This window comes from Cervus canadensis, chromosome 4 (genome assembly GCF_019320065.1).
Source record: "Cervus canadensis isolate Bull #8, Minnesota chromosome 4, ASM1932006v1, whole genome shotgun sequence".
NCBI lineage: Eukaryota > Metazoa > Chordata > Mammalia > Artiodactyla > Cervidae > Cervus > Cervus canadensis.
The window spans coordinates 2,542,446-2,559,116 of record NC_057389.1 but is presented as its reverse complement, the minus strand read 5'-3'; the positions used below and the strand labels follow the sequence as shown (position 1 = coordinate 2,559,116).

Sequence of the window (16,671 nt, the reverse complement as noted above, 5' to 3'; positions counted from 1 at the left end):
TGTTGTCACGCCCTGCAGTTTTTCACAAAAAGCCCATCTGGAATTTTACAAGAAGTAGCCCATTCTGTAAATGTTGACATAATTTTTTAATAATGAGAATGTAAAGCCTGTTGGTGTCAGATACGACTCCTGAGCTACCCATTTTTAAACCCTGCCTTAAACTCTCCAATTTGGGCTCTAAATATGGGACTAGACCTTAGGATTCAAGCAATCATAAAGCTAACAGTGTTGTCTCACTTCTCTGATAAAGACCCTGCTGTAGATACCCAGATACCCTGGAGTTTGCATAACTACAGACATAAAAGCAGTTTGAGTTAGGCGAGACCACTCTGTGTCACACGGTGTGTGGGCCAGTGTTTGAAGTCAGGGAGAAGACTTAGAAAGGACCGGGAGGTTGACAGACGACTTTGGACGTGAAGCAGTAGAGCTCTGGACAGGCACGGGACAGTTAGCCCCAGGGCCAGAGGAGCACGTGCTAGACAGCTGTCTGATAGAATATGGAGAAAGTAACACTGAAAATTCTAACCCTGAATGATAACTTTATGTCCTGGTTACCTAAACTAAAAGAAACCAGAGTTGGTTTAACTATATGAGCATGATAGTTACTAAAACATTTTATAAAATTTCCTTTTACTCCAAGTGATTGCTCAATACAGTAGCAAATATTAGTGGATGGACAGGTGAATATATACATTTTAAGTGTGTGTGTTACTCAGTCGTGTCCGACTCTCTGTGACCCCATGGGCTGCAGCCCACCAGGCTCCTCTGCTCACTGAGTTCTCCAGGCAAGAACACTGGAGAGGGTTGCCATTTCCTTCTCCAATGTATTTAAGTAGTATAATGTTAATGGGGTTTTTTGGTATTATCTTAGACATATAAATATGTCTCTGGTGATTTTCTTTTAGTTTGTAATTTCATAACCTAACTATTAGGGTTATAGCTTAAACTAGAGGAGTTGTAGAATTTCTGCATAGCAAATAGAGGAACCAAATATAACAACTTTTTGAGCTAAAGGAGAAAAGACAGCTGGGAAATGACTACTCTAGTATCGGAGAGGGAAGGGGTTACACAGTGGGTGTCCCCAGATCCTTGGGCTTCAGAGAATCTCCACACATCAAATAACCTAAAATGTTACTTCAGATCCTTTTTAGATCTGTCCTTCTGTATTTTTCTTATTACTCCATGTGTGATATATATATTTCTTAATGAACCTCTTAAACATTTTTAAATTCCAAATGCTGTCACTAAAAATTTTGGAAGACTTTACTCTTTTGATCAGTATTTTTAAGTTTTACTTTCATTTTGCTCTCTTCTGTCCCATTTAAATTTCTTATTAGATTTTACAAAATGCTGATGAAGAAAAGGAGAAATACAGTCCTGTTTTGTGAATTCATACTAAATGCTCTGAGCTACTATTGAAAGAAACCCCATAGCTTCCCTGACTGGAGGGGAAACGTAAATCTAGACTTTGCTTTATATTTGTGAGATTCTCAGTGAATAACCCTGGCCTGTTTGTTTCCTTGTTTGCTAGGTCAGATTGAAGTTATCATGGATCGGAGACTCATGCAAGATGATAATCGTGGCCTTGAGCAAGGTGTCCATGATAACAAGATTACAGCTAATTTATTTCGAATACTACTAGAAAAAAGAAGTGTCGTGAATATGGTAGGAAAGAAGCTCTCATGTTCCAATGTTGACTGTTCTTTGCCATCTAAAAATGTGACTTTATACTTTTATTTTTTGCATTTTCTGATATTGAGATGTCTTTATATTAGACTTAGCCTATATTCACAAGAAAGAGAACTTCAGTTATGTGTATCATGTAAGATTTATATTTAGGCATTTTATCTTTTATTTTGCTTATTATGTAGATATAAAATAATGTTAAGCAATCAGTTTGGATGAAATTTCCTGAAATTACTTTGACAGAAACAAGAGTTCAGTTTAAAGAATAGAGCTTAGTCACATACTTAGGAGATTAAGTTTGATTAGTAAAATTTATTTGAAACTTTAGTTCAGTCATGCTAGTCTTAGACTCATCTATTAAAAGTGGATTTACTTGTCTGCTTTCTTGTTCAGTTTTCATTTCTCAAAGCAAAAATCCAGCATTCTGTGCAAAGAGTCTGGCAAAGACTTGGTTGGCCATGAAGTAACCTGACAATATACTCCTTCAGAAGGCAGAAACGGTTCCCCGCGGAGCCCCCGCAGACTGCAGGTCCCCACTTCAGGGGCCCCCGACGCGGCCTCCTTCCTCTGCTCCGCTCTTGGGCGCTCTGACCGGCCGTCAGACCTCTGCTCTGTGCAGCCGGGGCCCCCATCCGCCTTGTGGAGGGAGCCCCGGGCGTCTGCTCCCCGCCTCCCTCTCCTCCTCGGCCGGTCCGCCACCGTCACCCTCCCCAGGGCCCTTCGGTGGTCCCCGCGCCTACAGCCTTTGTGTTGGCTTGTGAGCACCATTCATTGTCTTCTGTCAAACACAAACCCACACCGCTGAGCCCGGGACTCTCATCTGCGGCTCCCTGCCCGTCTCCCCCGCGCCGAGGCAGGGCTGCCGGCCACCTTGGTGCCCTCACCGCCTCCTGCTGCTGTGCTCCGGGCGGCCTCCGCCTCCGGCCGCTCGCCCCAGTGGGTGTGGGCGGTCATCATCTGACCTCCTCCCGCAGCAGCATCCGACACTGCCCGCCTTCAGGTCCCGAAACGCTCCCGAGCCAGGGCTCCTGTGGCCCTTGGTACTGGGTTTTCCTCCTGCCTTGGGACGGTTCTCTGTCTCTCCCATAGCTCTGTATTCAGCTTGAAACATGAGAGCCTCAAGGCTCAGCCCCAGGCCTTTCCGTTTCCTCACTTTGTATGTTATTCCTCTGCACCAGCTGGAACTGACTGATACAGACCCTCAGCTTCAGATTCACCTCTCGCCTTGAGACCCATCCATCTGGTTGCTGCCGCATTTCTAAGGGCATCTCTAGCCTGGCAGACTCAGAACCACGGTTCTGATCGCCCCCTTCCCAGTGTCCCCTCTCTTGATAACCGGCGCCGCTTTCCACGCAGCCCAGACCCCTGAGGGTCGGCCCGGGTGGACCTTCTCCCCCACCTGCTCTCTCTCACAGCAGCCTGCCCCAGTGCTTGGCTGTGTCGTTGCCCGAGTACTTGGAGGACTCGAACGTTTCCTCGCCTCCTGTGTCTCCTGGGGTGGGCTGCTCACGTCCGGTCCGCTGTCTTCTTTCTGCCCTATCTGTTCTGAACCCCGGGAGCAGTAGTTGTTTCTCGAAACCGACTCTGTCCTCACTGTGCCCTGCTTCCCTCCTCCGCCTCCTCATTGCTCCCCGTGTAAAAACCAGCTGACCGTGGCCCGCGGAGCCCCATGCTCGGGGCCCTGCCTGTCCCGCCTTCTCCTCTCTCGACGCGTGGTCTCCCTGTTTCTGCCCTGGGCCAGCTGGCTTCCTTCAGTCCTCAGTGCTCCTCGTGCACCCGGCCCCCCTGCACCTTTGCACACGCCTTTCAGTCTCTCTGCCCAGCGATTCTTCGTAATTAATCATTCAGGTCTGAGTCTACCTCAGCAGCTTCTTCGGCTTGACCAGATCCGAACCGCCCTCAGAATCGTGCATGTTTCCTTCGTGTGTGTGTGTGTGTGTGTGTGTGTGTGTGTGTGGTTATGCGCTCATTGTCTTTCTCCTCCTGCGGACCACAAGCTCGCTGGGGTTAAGAGGTGGTCTCTGTCTGCCTCTGGGCTGGTTCCTAGCACAGCAGACGCCGGTGTGTGCTGTGTGGGTGATCACACAGGTGCGGCGGTGCCTGGGCCGGGAGAGCCCGCTGCCGCGCTGCCCCCGCAGGCCCTGCCCGCTGCCCGTCCCCGTGTGCGTGTCCTGCCCCCACGGGGCTCAGGACTCTGCTTCCTTGCCCTGTGCCCCCGCAGGGCCTCGTGCCTGCGGTAGGCATTTTACAAATAAAATACTGGTTGATTTAATGAAATGGCAGCAGCTAATTAAGGCAAAGAATTCTCTCCGTATTTAGAATCTTTCAGGAAAAAGGTTTTAATATACATTTTAGATGTCAAGATTTATACCAGTTCTTGGGACTCATGGTTTAAATCAATTACTGACAAGATAGCTTAGTTTTAGGACTAAAACGGCATATAAAAATCATTGTCTGGGTGCTGGCAGCTACTATCTTTTGCTTCTCCTGAAATCTTTCTGGCTCTGATGGTTTTTCTCTCCATAAATAGTAATTTACAAAACTTCTGTTAACTATAGCGATAAGAATTTTTTGTGTCAGATCTATAAAGCTTTCACTTAGAAGTTAAATAATTTGTTTATTCTCATTCAAAACTCTTTGCATAATGATTGATTTCAGTTTGATTCAAAGTTTTTATAATCCTGTCTTGGTTAAATTCTTCTTTTGCTCAACTATAGATTCTTGGGCTTAAGTCAGTAGTTTCTTTTAAATAAAAAATGAACCAGAGAAGAGAAGATACATTTTAATTTCTAGTGAAATTAATTAAAATGACATTTGATTAAGAAATGTTACATATCACGTAACTTAAATTTTCTAGAAAGTGTTTTTATTTTCAACCAGACTGATGACTAAAATGTCGATGGTAGAAATTGAGATGGGGAGACATTTCCTGGAAAGGAAGGCTTTTTAGTGGAAGCTTTGAACCTGCTGGAGCTTCATGGTGATAATCCTGGATGACTGAATGGAAGCAACCTGTTTTCGAGTCTTTCGCAGAGTCAGTGAGAACAAGATTGGAATGATAAATATCACTGGGAGAGGTGTCGATGCCCAGTGGAGGACTGTGACTGTGAGGTCTTTCACAGTAATGATGCTCAGGGCTCAGCAGAAGAATGAAATAGAAATTGTCTCATTAGTGTTGACCTTTTAGGATTTATTTCTTTGACCCTCGCTTCCTACCCCCTTCCTGCTGGCAACTAGAATAACAGTAAAGGGGACATTGAATCAGGAAGCATTGCACTGGAGATATTCATGTGTTACAGTTGGGTCATTTTGCTTCCGGATATCAGTTCTTTACATATAGGAGAGGGATTTTGGAGCTATCAGATGAAAATCACAAATGCTGACTGGGCTCAGGGAGATGATAGCAGAAGGAGGTTGGTCAAGTTTAAGGGAAATGCTTACTTTAGGTGACCAGAGGATCTGGCGAACATGAGGATGGATGCCTGGCCCACATCAGAGCCGCAGTGCAGCCCCAGATGGTCGTTTCCACTCGAGAGTGGGGGCGCCCAGTGTGACTTCATTTCCCAGTGCTTGGGGTGAAAAATAAGTTATCTGTTTGGATAAGTTTTCGTTACTGTAGTCATTTTGATGATTTTAAATATAAAATCTCTTAGATTTTTTTTTTTTTTTTGTCTTGAGAGGACTGAAAAATAAACACTGTTTTAATACCATGTGGAACTGCCAGAACATGTCTAACAGGTCCAGTCAGTTCAGTCGCTCAGTCATGTCTGACTCTGCGACCCCATGGACTGCAGCACGCCAGGCTCCCTGTCCATCACCAACTCCCAGAGCTTGCTCAGACTCATGTCTTTCAGTCGGTGATGCTGCCCAACCATCTCATCCTCTGTCGTCCCTTCTCCTCCTACCTTCAATCTTTCCCAGCATCAGGGTCTTTTTCAAATGAGTCAGCTCTCACATCATGTGGCCAGAGTATTGGAGTTTCAGCTTCAGCATCACTCCCTCCAATGAATATTCAGGACTGATTTCCTTTAGGATGGGACTGGTTGGATCTCCTTGCAGTCCATGGAACTCTCAAGAGTCTTCTCCAACACCACAGTTCAAAAGCATCAATTCTTCGGTGCTCAGCTTTCTTTATAGTCCAACTCTCACATCCATACATGACCACTGGAAAAACCATAGCCTTGACTAGACGGACCTTTGTTGGCCAAGTAATGTCTCTGCTTTTTAATATGCTGTCTAGGTTGGTCATAACTTTCCTTTCAAGGAGTAAGCGTCTTTTAATTTCATGGCTGCAGTCACCATCTGCAGTGATTTTGGAGCCCAGAAAAATAGTCTCCCACTGTTTCCCCATCTACTTGCCATGAAGTGATGGGACCGGATGCCATGATCTTGGTTTTCTGAATGTTGAGCTTTAAGCCAACTTTTTTGGTCTCCTCTTTCACTTTCATCATGTGTTGTTTAGGCAGCAGGTAACTCAAGTGGGCTTAATGAGGGGCACCAAGGAGCCTGGCAGGAAGTTCTGACTTATGAGATAAGGGCTTAAACCCAGTGGAGAAGATCTCAACTTAATGTGGGTTGCATCAGAATGTGCTAGAAATTCTCCTTAATCTCGGGTAGGCTGCAGATAGAAAAAGCCAGACATATATAGTCTGAAACCTCCCAACCTACAAGAAACCAAATAGTGTTTGCAGTTGTAATATATCATTTATTGTAACACTGGTTTATAGCTTACACAAATGTAAAATTTCCTATAGCAAATATATTTTATAAATTTTGAGTTTATCATCAAGGTTATGTTTAAAAGATTACCTTCCTAGCAGGTTAGTCAAAATAGTGATAGTGTCACAGTTAAATATATTATTGAGCCCCTTACTGCTATAAAGCTGCTAAGAAGCTGTGTGAATCATGGTGCTTTGCCTGAGTCTTTGTCTCGTCTGGCCTGGCCAGTGTCCAGAAGTGTTTGTGTTCATGGAGCTCTTCTGGCACGGAACCACAACTCTTACATAAACTTCTCTTCCTTTCTTGCTGAGGAGAACATAAATAGCACAGTTCTCGAATGCCCAGAGTACTTGCATTCATGACATTGTATTATTTGACAAGACTTTTCCTTAACATGCTTCTGAGTCTGCATCTTTTTTTTTATCCTAAGCTAGTTAAATGGTAAGGCTTATACTTTCAATTCCAAAGTGAGCCCTGTTTCCTCTGAAAGGTTGGGAGGGTGCTGAGGTGGCAGTCCCTGCGTCAAACAGGTCAGGAGAGCAGAGTGGGGCTGACTGTGACGTTCACTTGGGGGCTTTTAACTTGACCTTCGCAGGCCCCTCTCCTTAGAATTCTGATGTGGTAGGTTTTGGCTCAGGTCCAAGGATCTATGTTTTATAAAAGTTTCCCAAGCCATTCTGATGTCTGGTCAATCTGGGGGAAACACTGAAGGTCTGGAGAACTGATTTGGGCTTGGAAGAGTACTAGCTATGCACATTATTACTCCTAAGGTATAGATTAGTTAGTATCCTACCATCTCACTGAAGTGTCCACGGATTCCTCCAAGAGTGCAGAACAAAGCCAGAGCGCATTTTCTGAACGTATCGACCTAGAAGGGATTTAATGCCTCTGGAATCTGATAAAACAGGTGTTTTCCTTTCTGTAAGAAGCTTTTATCTTTTATTACTCAAAAGTGATTTTGTCAGCAGTCCTGACCTAGATTATGAAGTCCTTTGATCTTTGAGTCCATTTAAAGCTTCTTGTTGAAAATGTTCCCTCTCTCTTCATGTTACCCAACAAGCTGCATTAAATTTCAATGTTGTTGAAGAATATTATTTTATATGCTTTATTTAATTTTTCCTTAAAAAAGAATGTGGAATGGATAAACTTTTTAACATAATATTTTTTACCTAATGTTTTTTGTCAGTATCTTAATATTGTAGTGTCCTTCTGTTGCCTTAATTTTTTTTCTCTACTCGTAGTCTGCATTGTGATGACATCTCCAGTTTGCTGCTGGCAGGATGCTCAGCGCTCTTTGCTAATACCCTCTGTCCAGTGCTGATCTGACATTCTGAATTTTAAGCTGTCTTCTGTAAATCTTGTCTTTGCACACAGATAAGTTGTCAGACCTTTTATTTGAGCCACCTATTAAAAAATATGCAAAATCAGAAGATATCAGTGAAATAGTCATTTCCAAAAATATGATACAAAATGGAAATATCCTGAAGTGGTGTTGGTGATCACAAGGCCTTTCTACATAAATTACGTTTTCTTCTCAGTGCTTTTCTGGGTCTGCTTTTACACCTTAGACATTATTGGTTAAGATTCTACTTAGTTACTGATTTAATTAATTGTGTATGTCATCTGCCATATGTATATTCCCCAGTCCTGGTGGATTTACTTATTGTTTGAATGTGCTGAAATGCTTATCTGTAACCACACACCATAGCAAAGACTAAAGTATTTTAAAATTATACTGAATAATTGTATACCGTGTAAATGTGTGACAACTATTCTGTAACAGATACAGTAATTCCAGTGTTTGGAATAAAGTAAAGCGAAACATCTGGCAATGATTTTACCAAATTTAAAGAAAACAGATGATCTAGATATGCTACCTGTGTTATTTTAAAGCCTTATTTATTTTTATTTTTTTAAAAAATCCTATCATTGGGTAGAACATAGCTTTATATATTTTATATATAGAATATATATACAAAGAACCTTCATATAAAGTTATATATATAGAACTTATAAAACATAATTTTGGATTGGTATATAACTTCACAGTCTAGTCAAATGTGTAAATGAAACCATGAGAATATGATAGATACAACCTGAGGGAAAAGAGACAACATTTGATGACGTACAGGATATATGAGCATCCCAATCTGTCCACTTTAAGAGTTTTATGGTAGGTTGAGAAAGAATCTTCATATAAAGTAATTCTTTGTCCTAGGATGTTTGTGGAAAATGTTCTCAAGACTTTTAGTTTTAAAGCAGTGGAGAGGAGATGTATTTCTAAACAGGGAAGTTAATGTTAAGTGGACACTGTTTTCTTCTATTGCTTAGAACTGAACTTGGTACCCTGCTGTGCATTGCCTAAGACTTATTTATAAAATACAGCGAAAGCGAAGTATTAATATATTTTTCTATTTCTCTCTTGTCTGAACCATGTCTGCTGATTCAGATAATACTATGAGAGTTGCACATATCAAACCTTTACGCATTTTTGTTTTTTCTTGACAGGAAGAAGAACAGAAGGCAGTCAGTCACCCTTCCCTCCTTAGCCACATAACTTCTTCTTTCCTGAACCATCCTGTCTTTCCCATGACAGAAAAGGTCCCCGTGCCCACCCTTCAGCTGCTGGCTGAATTCTCTCCACTGATGTCACCTCTGCCCTGTGACATTCATCTGGTTAATCTGAGGACAATACAGTCGAAGGTATATTCACAAGTCTATCTATGAAAAGCTGACTTTTTGTATTATACTTGGTATGAGGGGATGGGAATAAGAAAACTGTGAATTTTACTCTGCTTCAGGGAATGATTAAGAGCACTTCACCTTTAGGCAACATCGTTATACCTTTCGTTTGACTGTTGCTGTATAGTTCAGAGAATGTCCTTAGACTTATTTTATTCTCATAAAATTCCTGTGTGGTGAGCAGATTGGGAAGAGTCAGCTTCTATTTACAGATAAAGAAGCTGAAGCTGGCCTGCGGTCACATAACTAGTAGGTGGGAGAACAAGGAGAACAAGGCCTGAAGATCAGCTCTACTGGTGTTTGCCATTTGTTTCTGCCTATTAGCCAGTGTTTCTCAGGAGTTAGAGAAACAGAAAGCACAGTGTTTGATTATTTCTATACCAGAGGCTTTGTACATTTATATCTTTTCTCCTAAAAATATAAAAAGTCCTAGTGAGTGAGTGAAGTCGCTCAGTCATGTCCGACTCTTTGCGACCCCATGGACTGTGTAGTCTACCAGGCTCCTCCATCCATGGGGTTTTCCAGGCAAGAATACTGGAGTGGGTTGCCATTTCCTTTTCCAGGAGATCTTCCCGACCCAGGGATTGAACCTGGGTCTCCTGCATTGTAGGCGGACGCTTTACTGTCTGAGCCACCAGGGAAGTTTCTTAAAATACTCCTAAAACTTTGCATTGAGAAACCAGCTATGTAGGAGGGGTATAAAGATACGTTAGAGGAAGTAACAAGGGAAGATTTTGTTAGGTACGGAATGTTAACTCAGATTGCTTGAGTTTACCTGTATGCCTAATTTTAAAGTCAGATAGCATTTGAAAAAAGAAAAGATGAGAGGTTTGACATTTTTATGTTTTGTAGAGCTGTTTTGATATTGTGGATTGACATACACTTAGCTGGAAGTAGTAAGTGGTTATGGATTCTGTGGGAAATATAATAAATAACTTGAGTGTGAAAAAAAGAAAGTGTTCATGTTCAAAGACAGCATAAGAGGGAAAAATTGTTCAGCTTAAGAATAAAGAACTGAAGTGTATCAAATAAAGGAGGAATCAGCACATATAAATTTGGACGTTCAGTGCTTTAAGACTGGATGTCCACAGAAGAGCTTCCGCCTGCATGTGCAGGAGAACACATATGACGAGTAATGACGAATACAAGTGAATGTTAGAGGCCTGTGCGTGTACCTCTGTGTCACAGGTACACAGATCACATGAGTGAACCTCAGGGTTTATTCTGTGCCTGCTATGTGCCGATTATCACTAAAGGTGCTAAGGGGTACAGCCAGGAACCAGACAAGAGCCCCTGCCTTTTTGAAGCTTAGATTCTAGCAAGAGGAGAAAAATGAAGATCAAAAATAAGAGGACACATGTTAGATGGTAATAAGCGTTGTTTTGAAAGGGAAAAAGGAGGGAAGAGCACCTTCAGGAGGTGGTTTGAATAGGGCGGTTGGAGAAGGCATTGCAGAAAAGGTGGTAATGGAGTGAAAATCTGAAGGAAGTCAGGGAATAGGAGACTTAGCGGATTTCTGGGGTTAGAGTCGTCGGGAAGAGTTACAAGCACACGGAAGGACTGAAGGCAGGAGATGCCGATCAGAATGGAGGAGCCGTGAGGCCTGCACTTTTCTTTGCCTCCTCGCTGCGTGTACCCCACTGAGAGCGGGATCTGCACCCAGTGGGCACGGTATAACCATTTGTTGAACAAGTGTGTTCTGAGAGCGCTCTCTAGGATTTTGCTGTGGTCTTTGCGGGTCTACTCTGACTCAGGGAAAGAACACACTAGAGATGGGCAGCCTCCCTGCGGTGACCCGTCACTGATTCATGGGCTCGAGAGAAAGATAGGAGAGAGTGGAGACGCCAGCCTCTGAGCCCCCGGCTGCCCGCTCTGGGCGGGAATGGCGGAGGGCACTAGCAAGCGGAAGGCGCCGAGGGCTTTCGGGCCCACAGTGGCCACTGTTCCTTAGCCTCACTTCTCAGGGACTCTTTCCTGTGATGGTTTTCTGGAAGCAGCCCCAGCTGACTCTGTAGAGGCGATGAGTGTAGGGATTTTCCCTCCAAGGTTTGCGCTTGTTTTCCAGATCACCTCTTTGTCGTGGTTACCTGTTTCTTTCATTTTTCCTGCTGTTGGCTGTCTTCCCTGTGATACAAATCTAATCACTTTTGTGGTTAAAAATTCCATAGCCAGGACTTTCCGTGTGGTCCAGTGGCTCAGACGCTGTACTCCCAGTTCAGACTGGGCCCGGCTTCAGTCCCTGGTCAGAGCACTAGATCCTGCATGCTGCACCTAAGAGCCGGAACACAACCAAGATCCCCCAAACTGCAGCCAAGATCCCCCAGACCGCAGCCAAGATCCCCCAGACCACAGCCAAGACTCAGGCTGCAGCCAGGATCCCCCAGACCACAGCCAAGACCCCCCAGGCCACAGCCAAGACCTGTGCAGCCAAAATAAACCCCGCTGCCTACCAAGTTTGGCTTCCCTGGTGGCTCAGACAGGAAAGAAGCTGCCTACAATGTGGGAGACCAGGGTTTGAGCCCCGGGTTGGGAAGTTCCCCTGCAGAAGGGAATGGCTACCGTCTCCAGTATTCTGGCCTGGAAAGTCCCATGGACAGAGGAGCCTAGCAGGCTACGGTCCATGGGGTTGCAAAGAGTCAGACGTGACTGAGCAACTAATAGTTACACTTTCCCCAGCTGGTTCATAGTCGTGGACGCTCAGGCCCCTGCAGGCTGGCTCCCACTGGCTATGGTCACGTGGCGTCCCATTGCCCCTCTTGCCTCTGGGCAGACAGACTGCCTGCACCCCAGCTGCATGCCTGCGGACCCCACTGCCATGTATGAAATGGGCCTGGTGGCAGATACTTCGCGTCTGGTATGAGAAACGGGTGAGATAATGCTGTGAGAACTTTTGGAAACAGAAGCTCTTTGTAGACATACATTGTTGTCCTGATGATGCTTAGAGTACATGCCAACACAGGTGCAGACCAGGGTCTTAGCAGAGGAAATAAAAAGTGATTTAACAGTCTGACCAGGAAGAATAAAGACTGAAATGCCATAGGCATAAGTTAATGCCTCACCACATGATCAGAACTAAATATTTTGGGCTGTTTTGCATTAGATATCAGTTGGTTCCAATTCCTCTATTAGTCTTTGACTCTTAGCACTTATTTCTAACAGTTTAAAAACTTGCCAGGATTCTCTAGACAGGAAACACAGAAAGGTTGTATAAACGTGAACCCAAAACAACAAAGTAAATAACAACGGGACTACACCTATCAATAATTACCTTAAATGTAAATGGGTTGAATGCCCCAACCAAAAGACAAAGATTGGCTGAATGGATACAAAAACAAGACCCCTATATATGCTGTCTACAAGAGACCCACCTCAAAACAAGAGACACATACAGACTAAAAGTGAAGGGCTGGAAAAAAATATTTCACGCAAACGGAGACCAAAAGAAAGCAGGAGTCGCAATACTCATATCAGATAAAATAGACTTTCAAATAAAGGATGTGAAAAGAGACAAAGAAGGACACTACATAATGATCAAAGGATCAATCCAAGAAGAAGATACAACAATTATAAATATATATGCACCCAACATAGGAGCACCACAATATGTACGGCAAACGCTAATGAGTATGAAAGAGGAAATTAATAGTAACACAATAATAGTGGGAGACTTTAATACCCCACTCACAACTACGGATAGATCAACTAAACAGAAAATTAACAAGGAAACACAAAGCTTAAATGACACAATGGACCAGCTAGACCTAATTGATATCTATAGGACATTTCACTCCAAAACAATCAACTTCACCTTTTTCTCAAGTGCACACGGAACCTTCTCCAGAATAGATCACATCCTGGGCCATAAATCTGGTCTTGGAAAAGTCAAAAAAATTGAAATCATTCCAGTCATCTTTTCGGACCACAGTGCAGTAAGATTACATCTCAATTACAGGAAAAAAATTGTTAAAAATGCAAACACATGGAGGCTAAATAACACGCTTCTGAATAACCAACAAATCATAGAAGAAATCAAAAAAGAAATCAAAATATGTATAGAAATGAATGAAAATGAAAACACAACAACCCAAAACGGTATGGACACTTTGTAAAAGCGTGCTAAGGGAAGGTTCATAGCATTACAGGCTTATATCAAGAAACAAGAAAAAAAACCAAATAAATAACCTAACCCTACACCTAAAGCAATTAGAGAAGGAAGAAATGAAGAACCCCAGAGTTAGCAGAAGGAAAGAAATCTTAAAAATCAGGGCAGAAATAAATGCAAAAGAAACTAAAGAGACCATAGCAAAAATCAACAAAGCTAAAAGCTGGTTTTTTGAAAAAATAAACAAAATTGACAAACCATTAGCAAGACTCATTAAGAAACAAAGAGAGAAGAACCAAATTAACAAAATTAGAAATGAAAATGGAGAGATCACAGCAGACAACACTGAAATACAAAGGATCATAAGAGACTACTACCAGCAGCTCTATGCCAATAAAATGGACAACTTGGATGAAATGGACAAATTCTTAGAAAGTATAACTTTCAAAAACTGAACCAGGAAGAAATAGAAGATCTTAACAGACCCATCACAGGGCAGGAATTCGAACTTTATCCAAAAATTTTCCAGCAACAAAAGCCCAGGGGACAGGAATGGGCTTTCACAGCTGAATTCTACCAAATTTAGAGAGAGCTAACACCTACCTAATCAAACTCTTCCAAAAATGCAGACAGAAGGTAAACTTCCAACTCATTCTATGAAGGCCACCATCCCTAATTCCAAAACCAGACAAAGATGCCACAAAAAAGCAAACTACAGGCCAATATCACTGAATGGAAATAGATGCAAAAATCTTTAACAAATCTAGCAAACAGAATCCAACAACATATTAAAAAAATCATACACCACGACCAGTGGGCTTTATCCTAGGAATGCAAGGATTCTTTAATATCCGCAAATCAATCAATGTAATACACCACATTAACAAATTGAAAGATAAAAACCATATGATTATCTCAATAGATGCAGAGAAAGCCTTTGACAAAATTCAACACTCATGTATGATTAAAACTCTCCAGAAAGCAGGAATAGAAGGAACATACCTCAACATAATAAAAGCTATATATGACAAACCCACAGCAAGCATTCCCTCAATGGTGAAAAATTGAAAGCATTTCCCCTGAAATCAGAACAAGACAAGGGTGCCCACTCTCACCACTACTATTCAACATAGTGTTGGAAGTTTTGGCCACAGCAATCAGAGCAGAAAAAGAAGTAAAAGGAATCCAGATAGGAAAAGAAGAAGTGAAACTCTCACTGTTTGCAGATGACATGATCCTCTACATAGAAAACCCTAAAGACTCTACCAGAAAATTACTAGAGCTAATCAATGAATATAGTAAAGTTGCAGGATATAAAATTAACACACAGAAATCCCTTGCATTCCTATATACTAACAATGAAAAAACAGAAAGAGAAATTAAGGAAACAATACCATTCACCATTGCAACAAAAAGAATAAAATACTTAGGAGTATATCTACCTAAAGAAACAAAAGACCTATACATAGAAAACTATAAAACACTGATGAAAGAAATCAAAGAGGACACAAACAGATGGAGAAACATACCGTGTTCATGGATTGGAAGAATCAATATTGTCAAAATGGCTATTCTACCCAAAGTAATCTATAGATTCAATGCAATCCCTATCAAGCTACCAACGGTATTTTTCACAGAACTAGACCAAAGAATTTCACAATTTGTATGGAAATACAAAAAACCTCGAATAGCCAAAGTAATCTTGAGAAAGAAGAATGGAACTGGAGGAATCAACCTGCCTGACCTCAGACTCTACTACAAAGCCACAGTCATCAAGACAGTATGGTACTGGCACAAAGACAGAAATATAGATCAATGGAACAGAATAGAAAGCCCAGAGATAAATCCACGAACCTATGGACACCTTATCTTTGACAAAGGAGGCAAGGATATACAATGGAAAAAAGACAACCTCTTTAACAAGTGGTGCTGGGAAAACTGGTCAACCACTTGAAAAAGAATGAAACTAGAACACTTTCTAACACCATACACAAAAATAAACTCAAAATGGATTAAAGATCTAAATGTAAGACCAGAAACTATAAAACTCCTAGAGGAGAACATAGGCAAAACACTCTCCGACATAAATCACAGCAAGATCCTCTATGACCCACCTCCCAGAATATTGGAAATAAAAGCAAACCTAAACAAATGGGATCTAATGAAACTTAAAAGCTTTTGCACTACAAAGGAAACTATAAGTAAGGTGAAAAGACAGCCCTCAGATTGGGAGAAAATAATAGCAAATGAAGAAACAGACAAAGGATTAATCTCAAAAATATACAAGCAACTCCTGCAGCTCAATTCCAGAAAAATAAATGACCCAATCAAAAAATGGGCCAAAGAGCTAAACAGACATTTCTCCAAAGAAGACATACAGATGGCTAACAAACACATGAAAAGATGCTCAACATCACTCATTATCAGAGAAATGCAAATCAAAACCACAATGAGGTACCATTACACGCCAGTCAGGATGGCTGCTATCCAAAGTCTACAAGCAATAAATGCTGGAGAGGGTGTGGAGAAAAGGGAACCCTCTTACACTGTTGGTGGGAATGCAAACTAGTATAGCCGCTATGGAGAACAGTGTGGAGATTTCTTAAAAAACTGGAATTAGAACTGCCATATGACCCAGCAATCCCACTTCTGGGCATACACACTGAGGAAACCAGATCTGAAAGAGACACGTGCACCCCAATGTTCATCGCAGCACTGTATAATAGCCAGGACATGGAAGCAACCTAGATGCCCATCAGCAGATGAATGGATAAGGAAGCTGTGGTACATATACACCATGGAATATTACTCAGCCGTTAAAAAGAATTCATTTGAATCAGTTCTAATGAGATGGATGAAACTGGAGCCCATTATACAGAGTGAAGTAAGCCAAAAAGATAAAGAACATTACAGCATACTAACACATATATATGGAATTTAGAAAGATGGTAACGATAACCCTATATGCAAAACAGAAAAAGAGACACAGAAATACAGAACAGACTTATGAACTCTGTGGGAGAATGTGAGGGTGGGATATTTCAAAAGAACAGCATGTATACTATCTATGGTGAAACAGATCACCAGCCCAGGTGGGATGCATGAGACAAGTGCTCCGGCCTGGTGCACTGGGAAGACCCAGGGGAATCGGGTGGAGAGGGAGGTGGGAGGGGGGATCGGGATGGGGAATAAGTGTAAATCTATGGCTGATTCATATCAATGTATGACAAAACCCACTGAAATGTTGTGAAGTAATTAGCCTCCAACTAATAAAAAAATTAAAAAAAAAAAAAAAAAGTTAAAAAAAACAAAACAAAACAAAACAAAAAAAAACTACTGCACAATTGCACTCATCTCACCCACTAGCAAAGTAATGTTCAAAATCCTCTAAGCAAGGCTTCAACAATACATGAACTGAGATC

General features: G+C 42.0%; 1 protein-coding gene across 1 annotated transcript in view; it reads left to right on the top strand.

The window, feature by feature from the left end:
- MAN2A1 (mannosidase alpha class 2A member 1) overlaps positions 1-16,671 on the top strand; it is a 215,115-nt gene that overhangs the window by 172,152 nt on the left and 26,292 nt on the right. Inside the window, exons 19-20 of the mRNA XM_043464497.1 lie at positions 1,532-1,665; positions 8,914-9,108. Coding sequence (XP_043320432.1) covers positions 1,532-1,665; positions 8,914-9,108 — 329 coding nt within the window. The remainder of the gene's footprint in view (positions 1-1,531; positions 1,666-8,913; positions 9,109-16,671) is intronic.